At 41.4% G+C, this 19,475-nt stretch overlaps 1 protein-coding gene across 4 annotated transcripts in view; it reads left to right on the top strand.

The window, feature by feature from the left end:
• The window catches only part of LOC126418732 (protease inhibitors-like), a 64,558-nt gene extending 46,848 nt beyond the window's left edge, over positions 1-17,710 (top strand). For 2 of the 4 annotated variants that reach the window (XM_050085646.1, XM_050085643.1), the window contains one exon: positions 16,788-17,710. In XM_050085646.1, the coding sequence (XP_049941603.1) occupies positions 16,788-16,910 (123 nt within the window). In that variant the 3' untranslated portion in view covers positions 16,911-17,710. The remainder of the gene's footprint in view (positions 1-16,787) is intronic. The other 2 variants (XR_007575891.1, XM_050085645.1) reach the window with 2 other exon arrangements.
• The last annotated feature ends 1,765 nt before the right edge of the window (positions 17,711-19,475 follow it).

The following is a 19,475-nucleotide window of genomic DNA, read 5'->3' as shown; positions in this document are numbered from 1 at the left end:
TGGTAAAAGGCTGGAACTGTATGGCAGTGGGTTATTAATTAATGTACAATAACGCGCCAACATTCTACCTGCCAGCCAGTCTAACAGGAGTACCAGGTTAAACATAACGCAGATACAGTTGTACTGACCAGAAAAACCGCTAGGAGTTCCTCAGCTCTAAATTAGATCTATCTGAATAACAAGTTGAAGCCAGTTTTAATCTTGTCCCTGAAGAAGCTCATAGCAGCCTATTAAAAGCGCATTTCAGCGCAGCCGAATTCTACAGCGTGTGCAGCAGTATCGGGGTGGACGGTCGTGACCCCAGGTGTCACATCAAGCACCATCCTAGCTCTGACTCTCTTCTGTAGAGACTTCTCTCAGCCAAAGAGGTGCCTGTCCAAGTTTAATCCGGTAGTGCAGATGATCCCAGTAGGCTGGATCACCAGTCGTGATTGAGGTGCAAAAAGAATGGAAATGAAGAGAGATACTTGTTGTGTGCTAAGAAACATGTTTCCTAGTATTTGAAAGTAGTATCTGTTCCCGAAAGAACAGATACCATTGATGACCGTGAAATGATAATTAAATCGACGCCGTAGCTGCAAACAGGCATTGATATACATAATTGGGGACATGTTAAAAATGTGTGCCCCACCTGGAACCCGGGATCTCCTGCTTACATGGCAGACGCTCTATCCATCTGAGACACCGAGGGCACAGAGGATAGTGCGCCCGCAGGGACTTATCACTTGCTAGCTCCCCGTGAGACCCACATTCCCAACAATGTGGATCTTATGGGGAGCGTGCAAGGGATAAGTCCCTGCGGGCGCACTATCCTCTGTGCCCTCGGTGTCTCAGATGGATAGAGCGTCTGCCATGTAAGCAGGAGATCCCAGGTTCGAGTCCAGATCGAGGCACACATTTTCAGCATGTCCCCAATGATGTATATAAACGCCTGTTTGCAGCTAGGGTGTCGATATCATTTCCTAGTATTTATGATGTAGTGAAACTAGTGAGCAGTGCATGGGCCCATGAGATTTATAGTGAGGTGTTTAGTGACACATGGTGAGATTTCAAAGTATCACGTGTAGGTGACAAGAGCAGTTGTAAACTGTGTTGTAAGACTTTACGAGGAACCATCTGAGTGTAATGTACTTGTTGTATGAGAAGACGTGGAGAATCGTGGAGCATATGTGAACCTCCAGACAGAGGACTATCAGCTACAGAGTAAATTCGCTGTCTCTGGCCTTGTCTCACGCCGCCTACAGTCGAGTTGCTATTTGATCCCTGACAGTTGCAGTGACCTGATCCAGCAGCTTCTCGCGCCTACCTCAGTCAGTCACGTAATTCGATTTTGTAAATGTCTCTGTGGCCATGTGTCCCTGTTCCACAGCTCTATAGCCTTCTATAGCCTGCTATTGTGTTCGCCTGTAGCCGTTTGCGCTTTGCCCTTGAAAGCTGGCAACAGCGCTGCTAGCTGCCAGGGATATTGTTACTGTAACGCGAATGTAGAACTTAAGATCAATTGTAGATACTGTACATCGTTATTCATGTATGATGAGTTTTCTTGCAGGCCGATTCTGGGAGTCGGGATTCGCAAAGAGGGAAGTATGGTAGAACTCCTACCATTTTTTGGGCTTTACTGCAGAAACTAGCACCTCAGCTGCAGCAGTTGAAGAGTCCTTAAGCAGCAATCCTGAAGCATCGCGCGGAAAAGTATCGGCATGCCGTCTGCAGCATCACGGCTGTTTATGCATTGCGAGTTGAGCGAAACCAATCACGGAAATCCTGCTAATGGACTGGTAAGACGAGGCTCTTGCAGCATGGGCCAAACAGTTTCTACATCACCGAGCCATGTGGCTAGAAGCAGTGTATCGGCACAGTAAGCGAGCTCCTAACTTGTATAAATAGTCACCAACTTTAGCAGAGGTATCAGCATTCCGACAGTGCCTAATATGACGAGAGAGTTACGTCAGGTGCTGTAGCGATACGGTAAGGCTTGCAGTTGTGAGTTTGGGCCCCTACCGACACACCATCTTCAAGCACCAAGTCTTCCTTCATGGAGTTGGTATCACTGCATTGGTGGGCTGGCTACAGCTCACTCCAGTTGCAGCAAGATTCCTGCTCTGGAGGGCAGATAATCGACACCAGGTTGTACGGCTATTCACCTTCCTTTGCCGTACTGACACATACTGTCACCCACAGGCGCGAGATCCACCACCAGCGACTGTCTTCCCCTGCAAATCATTCGGGAAGTCTTCCGCTCCTCTGGCGTCCATCATCAGCAGCTGAGCAGCGTGTAATTTATACATACCGTTAGGCGATTTCCTAGCGCCAGCAATCGTGGGAGCAGAGTTCACACCCTGCTAGCCGATAAGTGAACGAGTACCACATACCGTCCTCAACACGTGCTGGGAATGGGTTGGCCGTCTCACCGCGATGCTACGACAGTAGTCGCAAAATTGCGCTCACTTATAACTTTCGCCGGCCGCGGTGGCCGTGCGGTTCTGGCGCTGCAGTCCGGAACCGCGGGACTGCTACGGTCGCAGGTTCGAATCCTGCCTCGGGCATGGGTGTGTGTGATGTCCTTAGGTTAGTTAGGTTTAAGTAGTTCGAAGTTCTAGGGGACTTATGACCTAAGATGTTGAGTCCCATAGTGCTCAGAGCCATTTGAACCATTTATAACCTTTCAATAACGACTGTGAATTTAAACTGGTAAATTTTGGACGTCAGCAGTGCTGCGTCATGGCCCTGAAAGATCATTCTGAATAAAAAGAGAAAATTCTTACCTCAATGAAGTCGCCGGATAATGCATATATATCTGCTCCTATAAGAAATTATTCTGGCACAGCCCTGTGCAATGCTGGCCGATAGATTTGTCATGTATAAAAAGAACAACTGATTTTTCTTTGCAATAAGCGGGATGACCATGGATTGGAGAAATTAGTAAATTCTTTAAATTGAAATGAATTGTTGTTAAAAGTTACTTTTTATGAGAAAGATTATTATTAGGACATTTTTGAAACATTTACATGGGACTTGAGACAACAATACTACATATGAACGAGGCTGCTTTTACCTTATGCAATAATGCTCAGGCTCCGCCATCGCTGCACCACGACCGGCCCAGCCAAAACGATACACCGGACCGGACTAGACTGCTCGCTAGCAACAACTTACTCCTACTACTACACAGTTCCTACTGCAGTCAACACTGCAAAAGAAAAATCAGTTGTTTCTTTTCGTAAATGACAAATCTATCGGCCAGCATTGCACAGGGCTGTGACAGAAAAATTTATTGTAAGAGCAGATATATGCGTTATCCAGCGACTTCATTGAGGTAGGATTTTTTTTTTTTTATTCAGAATGATCTTTCAGGGCCATGACGCAGCACTGCTGACGTCCAAAATTTACCAGGTTAAATTCACAGTCAATTATTGAAAAGTTATAAGTGAGCGACAATTTAATTGAGAGGTTAGTTACATTATATTAATACCAAGTTACTGAATTTTTTTTTTTTTTGTTGGGACGTTACACTGAATGTGAACGACATAATTATAATTTTTACTGGTGAGAAGTTTAGGGATTTTTCTTTTTTGAGGTTACACTAAAATGTGAATTTATATTTTGTGGGGAGGTTACAATAAAAAATTTCACTTATGATGTTGATTATGTGAGGTACCGTCAATCTGTACACTCTCTGCGTCCCACCGCAGCCTGTAACCTCGGGCCACTTCAAGAGAGTTCATGCACGTAAAGCAGGAAAACATTTTTAAAACTTTCTGATTATGTCTGGAACATCTGGCCTCGTACTTTCGCTGGTATAAATTGTCGTGATCAAAGGCGACTAAAGATGAGCGCCATGCTGGTAAGACACAGTGTAGTTGCCGGTGGAGCCTAGGAAGCATCGAACTTCTACCACAACTTTGCAGCGGTAATGACGAAAAGCACATGTACACTAAGAGTGTGGGGAAATATTCAGTTACCACTGTATAAAACACCGTGTGAGCTCTGTCTATCATCGTATTAGCCACACCAAGCGATTCTCAGAGTAACTATCATTATATCGGTCTTCATTTTTTTGTTTTTGTCTATTTCCGCTATAAATATCTTTCCTATGATTGCACTGTTAATGCAGACGTCTGTTTTTCACATTAATGACTTGGATTGATAGGACGTGGTGTTGTTTTCCTTGTAATACAGTCTATCACTAAGCCGAATACTGGCGGAAAGAAATTGAGAAACGCTATAGATGTTAAATACACCTGAGTTACGCTGGGTCCTTGTAGGAAATGCAGTCCATTTTGGCACTGTGAAGCTTTCACAATTCACTAACAGCCGTTACACAATGAACTATGTTACACACATATTCTGTTTATCTAATTTTTTTTTTCCTTGTGTGTGTGGGTGGGTGAGTAGGTATCTGTTGGTTGGGGGACTTGTGTGCCTCAGCAATACAGATAGCCATTCCGTAGGTGCAACCACAACGGAGGGGTAATTGCAGAAAGGCCAGCCAATGGCGTGGTTCTTGAAGAGGGGCAGTGGTAGTTGCAGGGGCAACAGTCTGGGTGATTGAGTGATCTGGCCTGGTAAAATTCGCCAAAACAGCCTTGCGGTGCTAGAAATGCGATCAGCTGAAAGCAAAGGAAACTAAAGCCGTAATTTTCACCGTGGGCGTGCAGCTTGACTGTATGGTTAAATGATGACACCCTCTTGGTTAAAATATTCCGGAGGTAAAGTAGTCCCCCATTCGGATCTCTGGGCAGGGCCTGCTGAGGAGGACGTCGTTATCAGGAGAAAGAAAACTGGGATTCTACGAATCGGAGCGTGGAATGTCAGATCCCTTAATCGGACAGGTAGGTTAGAAACTTTGAAGAGCGAAATGCATAGGTTAAAGCTAGATACGGTGGGTATCACTGAAGTTCGGTGGCAGGGGGAACCAGTATTCTGGCGAGGCGAATACAGGGTTATAAATGTAAAATCAATTAAGGATAATGCAGGAGTAGGTATAATGAATAAAAAAAATTGGAACGCGAATAAGCTACTACGAACAGCATAGTGAACGCATTATTGTGGCCAAGATAGACACGAAGCCCTTACCTACCGCACAATTACAAGATTTTATGCCAACTGGCTCCGCAGATGATGAAGAGATTCAAGAAATGTCTGATGCGATAAATGAAATTATTCAGATAGTTAATGGAGACGAAAATTTAATACTCGTTGGGGACTGAAATTCGATAGCAGGAAAAGGAAGAGAAGGAAAAGTAGTAGGTGAATGTGGACTGGGGGTAATGAATGAAAGAGGAAGCCGCCTGGTAGATTTTTACACAGAGCATAACTTAATTCTAGCTGACACTTGGTTTAAGATTCATGAAAGGCCATTGTACACGTGGAAGAGGCCTGGAGACACTGGAATGTTCCAGACTCGTTATATAACGGTAAGACAGAGATTTAGGAACCATGTTTTAAATTTTAAGACATTTCCAGGGACAGGTGTGGACTCCGACCACAACCTATTGGTTATGAACTGTAGATTAAAACTGAAAACACTGCAACAGGTAGGAATTTAAGGAGATGGGACCTGGATAAATTGAAAGAACCAGAGGTTGTAGAGAGTTTTAGAGAGAGTATTAGGGAACGCTTGATAACTACAGGAGAATGAAATACAGTAGAAGGAGAGTGGATAGTTTTGAGAGATGAAATAGTGAAGGCAGCAGAGTATCAAGTAGGTAAAAAGAAAAGCATATACTGAATTTAATTGATGAAAGGAGAAAATATAAAAATGCAGTAAATGAAGCCGGCGAAAAGGAGTACAAACGTTTCAAAATAACATCGACAGGAAGTGCAAAATGACTAAGCAGGGATGGTTACAGGACAAATGTAGGGATATAGAGACACAAACAACTAGGGATAAGATGATACTGCCTACAGGAAAGTTAAAGAGATCTTCGGAGGAAAGAGAAGCACGTGTATGAATACCAAGAGCTCAGATGAAAAACCAGTCCTAAGCAAAGAAGGGAAATCAGAAAGGTGGAAGGAGTGTGTAGATGATCTATACAAAGGCCACGTACTTGAGGCCAATATTATGGAAATGGAGAGGACATACATGAAGATGAAATGGGATATATGATACTGCATGAATAATTTCACAGAGGACTGAAAGACCTAAGTCGAAGCAAGGCCCCGGGAGTAGACAACAATCCATTAGACCTGCTGATAGCTTTCGGGCAGCCAACCATGCCAAAACACTATCATCTGGTGAGGCGAAATACCCTCGGACTTCAAGAAGAATATAGTAATTAAAATCCCAAAGAAGCAGTTGTTGACAGGTGTAAAAATCACCGAACTATCGGTTTAATAAGCCGCGGCTACAACATACTAATACGAATTCTTTATAGACGAATGGAAAATCTAGCAGAAGCCGACCTCGGGGAAGATCTGTTTGGATTCCGCGATAATGTTGGAATACGCGAATGAATATTGACCTTACGACTTACCTGAGAAGACAGATTAAGGAAAGACAAACTTACGTTTGCGCTTAGAGAAAACTTTTGATAATGTTGACCGGAATACTCTCTTTCAAATTCTGAAGGTAGCAGGGGTAAAATACAGGGAGCGAAAGGCTATTTACAATTTGTACAGAAACCAGATGGCAGTTATAAGAGTCGAGGGGCATGAAAGGGAAGCAGTGGTTGGGAAGGGAGTGAGACACGGTTGTAGCCTCTCCCCGATGTTATTCAGTGTGTATAATGAGCAATCAATAGAGGAAACAAAAGAAAAATTTGGAATTGGAATTAAAATCCATGGGGAAGAAATAAAAACATTGAGGTTTTCGGACGACATTGTATATCTGTCAGAGACACCAAAGAACCTGGAAGAAGAGTTGAAAGGAATGGACAATGTCTTGAAAGGAGGATGTAAGATGAACATTAACAAAAGCAAAACGAGGATAATGGAATGTACTCGAATTAAATCAGGTGATGCTGAGGGAATCAGGTTAGAAAATGAGACGCTTCAAGTAGTAGATGAGTTTTGCTATTTGGGGAGCAAAATAACTGATGATGGTCGAAGTAGAGAGGACATATAAAATGTAGACTCGCTATGTTAAGGAAAGCATTTCTGAAAAAGAGAAATTTGTTAACGTCGAGCAAAGATTGTTTTAAGTGTCAGGAAGTCTTTTTTGAAGGTATTTGAATGGAGTGTAACCATGTATGGAAGTGAAACATGGACGATGAATCGTTTAGAAAAGAATAGAAGCTTTCTAAATGTGGTGGTACAGAAGTATGCCGAAGATTAGATGGGTAGATCACGTAACTAATAAGGAGGTACTGAACAGAATTATCGAGTAGAGGAATTTGCTGCACAACTTGGCTAGATGAAAGGATCGGCTGGTAAGACCCATTCTGAGGCATCAGGCGATAACGAATTTAGTATTGGAACCAAGCATGGACGGTAAAAATCGTAGAGGGAGACCAAGAGATGAATACACCTAGCAGATTCTGAAGGATGTATGTTGCAGTAGTTACTCGGAGATCAAGAAGCTTGCAGAGGACAGAGTAGTATGGAGAACTGCATCAGACCAATCTCTGGACTGAAGACCACGACAACAACATGTCCGTAAAGCCTTGAGAAACACATTATTAATATTGAAACTAATGGGCTTTGTGTGTATGTGTGTGTGTGTGTGTGTGTGTGTGTGTGTGTGTGTGTGTGTGTGTGTGTGTGTGTGTGTGCTTCTGAAACCTTCCGTCAGTTATGTGAAAGCAAGTGCTTATAAATTTCGATTACTGAGTCGTATCTACAATTGCCTTCTCTCCCTTACTTTTATACATGAAAATGTCTATGCAAATTAAATTTTAAGTATGTGACTTTGACTAATCTGAAACGCATCTGATTGTCTGTAAATGAAACTGAGTATAAAGAATGGTTATCAGTGATACTCAGAACGGCTTTGTCATGAAACAATCACAAACAGTGGCTAACTGTTTCGTAAAGAATATGTGCACTGTTTAAAAAACGCATCTGTTAAATTTACACGAAATTTTGATAGTGATAAATGATCTTAATTCTCTGTCAAAGGTTCATTTAGGCCCTACATTTGTTTCCTGTCCTGGTAACGAATAAGTCTGTTCTGTGTGCGTGCCGGAAAACGGTGAGCTGAAATGAATCATTGCGCTGCAGTGTACCTTTTTATCTTATTTACCAGACCGCAATAGCAAAATTACGTTTTTTGGTTCTCATTCTAAAATACTAACTATTGTTCACGCAATAGTGCAAGGCATGACGGTGCATTTTTTACCTAACAAATTTTTCCTAATCTGTGGGGATAAATTTCGGTGAAATGTTTTGTAAGTGAGTAAGAGGTCTTGTCTTCCAATTAGATTGAAACCTTTCTATAACACAACAAATGACTTGTACTAACATGAACTATAGCCTTATCTCAGTGTTGTCATATACCATCGATAATACGCTTACACAAAACTTACATTGCGTAAGATTTACTGTCTTTCATTCGTAATGAAATATCTTTTTTTATTAATCTTTGCTGGAGAAACTAATTAGAATACTCAACACGTAACTAATAATTCTCTCTGGACACCAATACGTATATATTGTTGAACACAGTGAAATCTTTACACTGCAATAATTACTAAACTAGCGCCTGCAGCAAAATAAACTCAATGCAAATTACCTTTTCTTTCAAATGACACGTCATTATATACAATAGTAGCAAATTACGTTCTATCCTCAATTCTCAGTTACATCATCTCAAATAGCAACTCTCTCTCTCTCTCTCTCTCTCTCTCTCTCTCTCTCTCTTTCTGGGCGACAAGCGACAAGTACTCCCGACTCTTTCGCTCATCCAAGCTCTACTGAATAATAACACAATCTCTGGTGGCCAAAGAATACGTCACTCACTTGTTCAGGCATGCAAGGATGCACGTAGTAGCAAACATTCCGTATAAAACGTTATTTCTCTGGATGTTTACTCTCAAACATCCATCAAGTGGGAAACATTCCAAAGAAACGGTACAATATGCCAAAAAACTGACATATCTCATGATATGTACCTTATTCACAACCATTTATCCTAATATGCACATCTTTCAATATTATTTATTTTACGTTACGTCACGCAAACGTAAGTCTGATTTAGCGCATAGTTCTAAGAGAGCTCGATACGTGAGAGGTTTTCGAAAACTCGGAGTAATCTCAGATCCGCCGGAACTTTGATGTAGGTGGCGAGACGTTAGAACAAACCAAGCACGTCACGTTTAGACGCTCAGCGTCACGCGTCTCTTCTAGCTTCTGAGTCGCCTGAAGACTCAGGACAATGGCATCATTTACATGTTCGACGACAGAGATCCGTCGTGGCTTTACATGTAGCGGCACTACATACATTTATACACAGACGTATACGCATCTACACCAGTATATAACCATTTAGTCTCCCTCGATAGATTCCAAAAATTGGAAACGTTCAACATCACTGCTGAAAGCTTCATTAGTTTTCTTCCTTGTACGTTAAATCTTCTGATGATGCTCTTAAACTAAAGCTAACTCTTAATGACTACTAAATTATGTTCTTATATGGGGAAGACCTGTGATCAGGTATCTGTCTCATCATAATGTAAAACTGATATCTACTTTTACATCTAGGCCCTTTTCAGTTATATCTTTTGTCTCATTTGTACTGGTAAACCTGTATTCTTCCATAAATCTGCCATTTAGTCCTTCTTCTTTCCGTAAAATTTCAGTTCCTCACGATTATTAGATTTTCACCTCATGTTACGTATTGAATTACTAATATTATTTCGTTACATAGTCTTTCCGTCTCGTTGTCTTCTATTTGTGACGTTGCTACGAATGTTTTCTGTGACGTGATGAAGTTCGTTTTGTTTCTATTCTGACGATAATCATATCGATGGAATACTCACACTACCGAATTAATGATCCTACTTCCCTACTTATTAAAAATCTTACACACAATATAGGTTACTGTTTTCTACTGCTGTTAAACACCTGAAGTCTTCCCATTATCCCACTTCACTTTACTGACCCCTATCACACCTAAATCCAGCCTTTGCCCTTCCCACTTTCAGTTTTTCTAGATTTCTTACCGTATTCAGGCTTCTCAGATTCCACGTTGCGGCTCGTAGATACCGTTTCATTGTTACGAAAATATTTTCTTATGATCGCCCCTCCTTCGGCAGTCGTCTACTGCACATCCGAGCAAGGATCAAAATCTTAATGGGTGTCTTTAATTCAGTGGTTTCCATTGCTCTGTGTATTTTCTTGCAGCTGCCATTTCTTCTGTCTTTAGAGGCAGCTTCCCAACCGAAATGCAAGACAATACCCTGAATCATTATTCACTCCTACAACCTCTTTTACAAAGTTGTTGGCAGAATAAGGGTATAACGGGAAGTCATAGGCAACAACACTGATGATTTTTGTTCAGAGTCTAAGAATATCGGCAAGGAATTCGGTCATAGACAATCTAAAACTCTGCCCATAATCCACAATGCAGCTATTTCTTTGACTCATCAGTCATTTGACTGATTTGATGCGGCCCGCGACGGATTCGTCTCCTTCGCCAAGATCTTCATCTCAGAGTAGCACTTGGAGCCTGCGTCCTTAATTATCTGCTGGATGTATTCCAATGTTTGCCATCCTCTACACTTTTCACACTACAGCCCCCTCTAGAAACATAGAAGTCACTGCATTATATTCTAACGGATGTTCTATCATCCAGCCCTTCTTCTTGTCAGTTTTTTACGTATATTTCCTTCCTGATACTTTACCTTATCACCCTACATAACTTTGAACATTCGTTTGTAGCCCCACATCTCAAATGCTTAGATTCTCTTCAGTTCCGGTTCTCCAACAGTCCCTATGCGCGAGATATTTCTTCCTCAAATTAGTGCAAATGTTTCATTCTAGTAGACTTTTCCTGGGCGGGATCGCCCTTTTTTCCAGTGCTAATTTGCTTTTTATGTCCTCCTTGCTATGTCCATCATGTGTTGATTTTTAGTCTCGGCAGCAGAATTCCTTAACTTTATCTACTTCTTCATCACCAGTAATGAAGTTAAGTTTCTCGCTGTTTTCAAATCTACTACTTTTAATTACTTTCGTTATTCATCGATTTACTGTCAGTTCTCATTAGACTTCTCATTCCATTCAACAGACCCTGTAATTCGTCTCCGCTATCACTGACTATAGCAATGTCATACGCGAACCGCATTACTGATATCCTTCCATCTTGAATTTCAATTCCACTCTTGAACCTTTCTTTTATTGCCGTCATTGCTTTTTCCATGTATGGACTGAACTGTAAGGGTGAAAGACTAAATCATTGTCTTACACCATTTTCAATTCGAGAACTTCGTTCTTGATCTTCCACCCTTATTATACCCTCTTATTATACCCTCTTATTATACCCTCTTATTATACCCTCTTCTTATACGCTCTTATTATACCCTCTTGGCTCTTGCATATTGTGTATATTACCCGTCTCTCCTTATAGCTTACCCCTATTTTCCTAAGAATTTCGAACATATCGTACCATTTGACACTGTCGAACGCTTTTCCAAGTCGACAAATCTTATAAATGTGTCTTGATTTTTTCTTTAGTCTTGCTTCCATTATCAACCGCAACGTCAGAACTGCCTCTCTGATGTCTTTACCTTTCCCAAAGGCGAAATGATCGTCATCTAACACACCCTCAAATTTCTTTTCCATTCTTCTGTATATTATTCGTGTAAGTAACTTTGATGAATGAGCTGTAAGCCGATTGTGAGATAATCCTCGCACTTGTCAGCTCTTGTAGTCTTTGGAATTGTGAGGACGATGTTTTCCCGAAAGTCAAATGGTACATCGCCAGACTCATACAGTCTACACATCAACCTGTTGCCACATCCTCCAATGATTTTAGTAGTTCTGATGCATGTTATCTATCCCTGCTGCTTTATTTGGTCTTAACTCTTTCAAAGCTCTTTTAAATTCTGATCCTAATACCTGATCCCCTATCTCTTCCCCACCGATCCCCTCCGACTTCTGTGTCTTTTTCAATCACACCAATCGAGCCTTCTCCCTGACAGGTGCTTTCAATGCACTCTTTTCACCTATCCGCTGTTTCTTCGGTATTTAACAGTGGAATTTCCGTTGCACTCTTAATATTACTACACTTGCTATTATTTTCACGGAAGGTTGTTGTCTTTTCTATACGCTGAGTAAGACCTCCCAACAACAGTTCTTTTTCGATATTCTCCCCGTGTTTTTCGTGCTGCCGTTTCGTCGTAGCTCCCCCTTTCTACCTACGTATTTCATTCCTATGCGACTTCTTTTTCTTTATTCGTGAATATTCATGAACAGTTTTGTATTTCTTCCGCTACCCATGGTTTCTTCGCAGTTACATTCTACGTACCTATGTCTTTCTTTCCGTTTTGTGCGAGTGCCCGTATTAGAGATGTCCGTTTCCTTTCAACTGAACTGCGTACTGAGCTATTCCTTATGGTAGTACATATAGCCTTAGAGAACTTCAAGCGTGTCTCTTCATTCCTTACAAGGGAACCTCCCCATCGCACCCCCCCTCAGATTTAGTTATAAGTTGGCACAGTGGATAGGCCTTGAAAAACTGAACACAGATCAATCGAGAAAACAGGAAGAAGTTGTGTGGAAGTATGAAAAAAATAAGCAAAATATACAAACTGAGTAGTCCATGCGCAAGAAAGGCAACATCAAGGATAATGTGTGGAAAGGGGCGCCGTGGTCCAATGGTTAGCGTTAGCAGCTGCGGAACGAGAGATCCTTGGTTCAATCCCTCAAGTGAAGAGTTTACTTTTTTTCAAAAATGGTTCAAATGGCTCTGAGCACTATGGGACTTAACATTTATGGTCATCAGTCCCCTAGAACTTACAACTACTTAAACCTAACTAACCTAAGGACATCACACACATCGATGCCCGAGGCAGGATTCGAACTTGAGACCGTAGCAGTCGCGCGGCTCCGGACTGAGCGCCTAGAACCGCTAGACCACTGCGGCCGGCTTACCTTCTTTTTTTTTTTCGCGAAGTTATGATCTGTCCGTTCGTTAATTGACGTCTCTGTTCACTGTAATAAGTTTAGTGTCTGTGTTTTGCGACCGCACCGCAAAACCGTGCGTTAGTAGACGAAAGGACGTGCCTCTCCAATGGGAACCGAAAACATTTGATCGCAAGGTTATAGGTCGACCGATTCCTCCAAAGGAAAACAGGTCTGATATATTCTATACGACACAGGTGACGGCATGTGCGTCACATGACAGGAATATGTTGTCGACCCACCTGCCTTGTACACTTGGCGAATGGATAAAAAGGTTATTCTACCTTGCCCGCTTTAGGTTTTCTTGTGGATGTGATAATCACTCCCAAAAAGTGATGAAAACATAATAGTTTGTCTCATAAACTGCAACAAATGAATGGAACAGTTTCACAGTCGCACAGTTTTCCCTGTGCTCTGTCAATGGTATGTTTTTAACGTTTCCAAATTTTTCCGTTTAGGTGTAGCGTCCCCATACTACGGCGCAGTTACCTCGCATCGGACGGAAGGACAGACAGATAATAATTGTCAGAAAATAAAAAATTAAACTTTTCACTAGAGGGAAGACTTGAACCAAAGAGCTATCGATCCGCAGCTGCTCACGCTAATCACGGGACCACGGCGCCCCTTTCCTTACATTACACTTGATGTTGCCTATCTTGCGCATGGACTACTCAGTTTATATATTTTGCTTATTTTTTCATAGTTCCACACAACTTCTTCCCTTTTTTTTTCTCGATTGATCTGTGTTCAGTTTTTCAAGGCCTATCCACTGTGCCAAGTTGTAACTAAATCTGAGGGAGGTGCGATGGGGAGGTTCCCTTGTTAATACTTCAGTATACCACTTCTTTGCGCGGTGATTCTTTATGATTAGTCTCTTAAACTTCACCTTACCCTTGATCACTACTAAATTGAGACCAGAGTCTATATCCGCTCCTGGTTACGCCTTACAATCGAGTATCTGATTTCGGAATCTCTGCCTGACTATAATATAATCTAATTTAAATATTCACGTGTCTCCCAACATTTTTCATGTATACCTCCCCTTCCTGTGATTCTTCAACAGAGTATTCACTATTATTAACTGATATTTATTACAAAACTTAGTATTTCTTCTCTCTCATATTCTCCTGTAACTCTTTCCTCTATTCCTTCTCCGAAAAATGCATTCCAGTACCCTATGACTATTAGATTTAAATTCTCCTTTACCTATTGAATTACCCGCTCAGTGTCCTCACATACTTTCTCTACCTTTTCATTTTCATCTTGTGACGTCGGCATGTACATCTGAACTATTGTTGTTGGTGTAGGTTTCCAGTCGATTCTGAAGAGAACGAGGCCCTGACTGAATTGTTCACTGCAACACACTCTCTGCCGTACCTTCCTGTTCACAACGAATTCTAGTCCTGTTATAATATTTACTGCTTCTGTTGGTATTAACCTGCACGTATCTGACCAGAAATCCTCGTCTCTTTTCCATTTCACTTCACTGATTTCCACTATATCGAGACTGAGCCTTAGCGTTTCCATTTCCTGATTTTCTAGCTAATCTACCACTTTCAGATTCTGACATTCCATGCGCAGACTCGTAAAAAGTTGTCGATTCGTTGGTTATTCAGTCTTTTCCTCAGAGTCACATCCACCTTGGCAGTCAATTCCCTAAAATCCGAATTGGGAACTGTTCCGGAATCTTTTGCCAATGCAGATTTAATACTGCCGAATTTAAGTAACTCACATAGTGGCAATTTACAGAGGTTTTTTAAGTAATCTATACGCTTACTGAAAACGCCGAGAAATTTAAAATGTAACTAAAAGATATCGGTACGTCCCTTTTCCAGCAAAATTATCTACGGTTGTTCCATTCTTCCGAGAAACCCTTTATGGAAGAGTCATGTGAAATTTAAATGCTGCCGTCTGATCTGGTTCCACACAAGTCAGCCATCACAATATGGGGTCCCAGGATTAGTAACTGACTCTGTATTCGGAATTGCTGGCGGAAACTCTCTGGTTAAGATAAGAACTACGAGTGCAAAGCTTCCGGGCTCAATCTTTAAATCAGTTGTAGGATTTTGTCTGACACGTTTCACTTTTTTCATCTCTGGCAATGATCTTTATGAGACCAACTGTCGGACCCTGTATAAATGCTTGCAGCCAGTTCGAAGGTCATAGGGAGGCAAGGACAAACAATTATTCATGACTGCTGATACGTATTTGTTTAACATTGTTCAAGGATCAAGTATAAGATTACTGGAACAAAGTATGTAACTCTCACCGGGAAATAAGTAAAACTCCACTAACGTTAATACACGTGGCAAATGCTGGAAGTGGAGTGCTATCCACATATTCGCAACAGGATATTTTTCTGACTCTGATTCCAATTCAGCAGGATTCGACTCATAAAAATTAAACGATGTACAAGAAAGGTCACAGTTCGTAGTAATAGACGGAAAGTCATCGAGTAAAACAGAAGTAATATCTGGCGTTCCCCAAAGAAGTGTTATAGGCCCTCTGTTGTTCCTGATCTATATTAACGATATAGGATAGAATATGAGCAGCCTTCTTAGATTGTTTGCAGATGATGCTGTCATTTACCGTCTTGTAAAGTCATCAGCTCACCAAAAAGAATTGCAAAATGATTTAGATAAGGTAACTGTATGGTGCTAAAAGTGGCAGTTGACTCTGAATAAAGGAAAGTGTGAAGTTATTCACATGAGTACTAAAAGAAATCCGCTAAATTTCGATTACGCGGTAAGTCACTCAAATCTTAAGGCTGTAAATTCAACTAAATACTTAGGGATTACTATTTCAAATAACCTAATCTGCAACGATCACATAGATAATGTTTTGAGTAGAGCAAACCAAAGTCTGCTATTCACTGGCGGAACGCTTAGAAAGTGCAACAGGTCTACTAAAGAGACTGGTTACACCACGCTTGTCCGGCCTATTCTGGAGTATTGCTGTGCGGTGTGGGATCCTCATGAGGTGTTACTGAGGGATGACATCGAAAAAGTGCAAAGAAGGGCAGCTCCTTTCATATTATAGCGAAATAGGGTAGATAGTGCCACAGACATGATACGTGAATTGGAGTGGCAATCATTAAAACAAAGGTGTTTTTCGTTGCGACGGGATCTTCTCATGAAATTTCACAGCATTTTTCTCCTCCGATTGGGAAAACATTCAGTTGGCACCCACCTACATAGGGGAAACGATCATCAGGATAAAGTAAGAGAAATCAGGGATCGCACAGAAAAATTTAAGTGCTCGTTTTTCCCGCGCGCCGTTCAACAGTCGAACGGTAGAGAGACAGCTCGATGGTGGTTCATTGAATCCTCTGCCAGGCACTTTATTGTGAATAGCAAAGTAATCACGTAGATATAAATGTAGAATCCTCACTGTGCTCTTCATGCAACTACCGGAATCTGTGAGCGAGCGGTTCTAGGCGCTTCGGTTTGGAACCGCGCTGCTGCTACGGTCGCAGGTTCGAATCCTGCCTCGGGCATGGATGTGCGTGATGTCCTTTAGGTTAGTTAGGTTTAAGTAATTCTACGCCTAGGGGACTGATGACCTCAATTGTTAAGTCCCATAGTATTTAAGATAAAAACTTCGTGCAACTTTTTCAGCTGAAATTTTGAACTGTGTGTTACAGGTTATGCGAAACTGATTCCTTTTTTTTAGTGGCAGATTGCGTGCATACGACGCAGCAGTAACTAGGACTGTTCCTTGTGTTCCAGAAGTGTCGTGCACCCCCGGGACTACATACAAGGAGGGGTGTAACACTTGCCGCTGCCTCGCAGACGGGACGTCCGGAGCCTGCACCAGGAGAGCCTGCCCCACGGAAGGCAACTGAAGGCTGAGCATTGTGTAGTCGCCCTGCACGTAGCTGCAAAGTCTTGCAAAATTATTTTAGTCCCTGCATCTCTAGACCGATTCAGTTAAATCAGTTATGTGACTCTTCTTTAATTACTTTCTTCTACTTCTAATCAAACATAGATTTCAAAGTTTTTTCTTCATTTAGTTCATTAGTACAGGTTTTACTCGAACCTTGTCCATGGTTCGGCAAGCCTTTGGATTTGTGATTATAGGCTTATTAATATAACTTAATGAATTTATTTTATGTTAAATACGTACATTAATTGTGAAATAATGTGACCCCAGGGTTCTCTATCAGCATTCAATCAGTAACATATAAAAGGACCACTGCGCCACCTACAGCAATGTAAGTACAAAATTTTTCCAGCGTTTACATATTCTATGGAAACATCTTGTTCCCGAAAACATATAAATTACTTGCTGTTAGAAGAAATTCATCTGTTTTAAATATTAAAACAAATACTTCAAAGTGATTTTATTGCGCGAATCTGTTCTCTTTTCTTAAGGTAACGTTGAATACGGCATATGAAAAATCTAATAAAACGTGTATGAACTGTGATTTCAGATCAACGGTACCAGAGAAATCAGCCTGTGGCTGAAACAAAACGGACGTATTGTATTTTCAAATGCTTTATAGCAAAATGTAAGCGAGAAGCAAAGTTTCTCTCAGCAAACTGTACTATCTTCTCTTGTCTCCATCTAACGGGGCATATGTATATTATGTAAGTCTCTGTGTAGTAGAATTGGTTCTTATCTGTAATTACATATGTAAAAAAACAGGTTATATTTATGTATCATTTAAAAGAAAGTATGCCCCCTCAGTAATTAAGTGGTACATGATTTCAATTTTTTTCCCGTTAAAGATAGCTGGTATTGTGAGCTCAGCAAATCATGGTAAAGGGGCGCAGTGTGTCGAACGCAGTTCGCGTTCAGCCATTCATTTCATTCCGCTTTGACAAAGCACGGCTTTGAGTTATTTGCCGATCATTTAACACTGACCGGGAACATTCTGAGTAAGCACAAATTACATATAACCTGATCATTGTCTCCCTACTGTGAGTCTGCTACTCTCCCTTCTGTCAGATACAGACCCCAAAGAACTGATGGCTGTGTTAAGTTTCTACGGCTCGTAAATGGTAGAAACTTCAAGGGACCATTTTATTTTGAAATCAATGAATTCTTTTTAGATCCATATCAGACGCTACCGAAGAACACGCGCCGCCATCAACAATGGCCGTTTCTCGACGGGAGAGAAACTATATTCAAATACTAACTTGATTTCCACGTTATTTTTTTTTTTTTGTCATCAGTGTACTGACTGGTTTGAGGCGGCCCGCCACGAATTCCTTTCCTGTGCTAACCTCTTCATCTCAGAGTAGCACTTGCAACCTACGTCCTCAATTATTTGCTTGACGTATTCCAATCTCTGTCTTCCTCTATAGTTTTTGCCCTCTATAGCTCCCTCTAGTACCATGGAAGTCATTACCTCATGTCTTAGCAGATGTCCTATCATCCTGTCCCTTCTCCTTATCAGTGTTTTCCACATATTCCTTTCCTCTCCGATTCTGCGTAGAACCTCCTCATTCCTTACCTGCCGGCCGTGGTGGCCGAGCGGTTCTAGGCGCTACAGTCTGGAACCGCGCGACCGCTACGGTCGCAGGTTCGAATCCTGCCTCGGGCATGGATGTGTGTGATGTCCTTAGGTTAGTTAGGTTTAAGTAGTTCTAAGTTCTAGGGGACCGATGACCTTAGAAGTTAAGTCCCATAGTGCTCAGAGCCATTTGAATCTTTCCTTACCTTATCAGTCCACCTAATTTTCAACATTCGTCTATAACACCACATGTCAAATGCTTCGATTCTCTTCCGTTCCGGTTTTCCCACAGTCCATGTTTCACTACCATACAATGCTGTACTCCAGACGTACAACCTCAGAAATTTCTTCCTCAAATTAAGGCCGGTATTTGATATTAGTAGACTTCTCTTGGCCAGAAATGCCTTTTTTGCCATAGCGAGTCTACTTTTGATGTCCTCCTTGCTCCGTCCGTCATTGCTTATTTTACTGCCTAGGTAGCAGAATTCCTTAACTTCACTGACTTCGTGACCATCAATCCTAATGTTAAATTTCTCGCTGTTCTCTTTTCTACTACTTCTCATTACCTTCGTGTTTCTCCGATTTACTCTGAAACCTTACTGTGTACTATTAGACTATTCATTCCGTTCAACAGATCATTTAATTCTTCTTCACTTTCACTCAGGATAGCAATGTCATCAGCGAATCCTATCATTGATATCCTTTCACCTTGTATTTTAATTCCACTCTTGAACCTTTCTTTTATTTCCATCATTGCTTCCTCGATGTACAGATTGAAGAGTTGGCGCGAAAGGCTACAGCCTTCTCTTAGGCCCTTCTTAATACGAGCACTTCGTTCTTGATCGTCCACTCTTATTATTCCCTCTCGGTTGTTGTACATATTGTATATGACCCGTCTCTCCCTATAGCTTACCCATACTTTTTTTCAGAATCTCGAACAGCTTGCACCATTTTATAT

This window comes from Schistocerca serialis, chromosome 9, assembly GCF_023864345.2.
Source record: "Schistocerca serialis cubense isolate TAMUIC-IGC-003099 chromosome 9, iqSchSeri2.2, whole genome shotgun sequence".
In the NCBI taxonomy this organism is placed as follows: domain Eukaryota; kingdom Metazoa; phylum Arthropoda; class Insecta; order Orthoptera; family Acrididae; genus Schistocerca; species Schistocerca serialis.
This window is presented reverse-complemented; position numbering and strand designations above follow the sequence as displayed.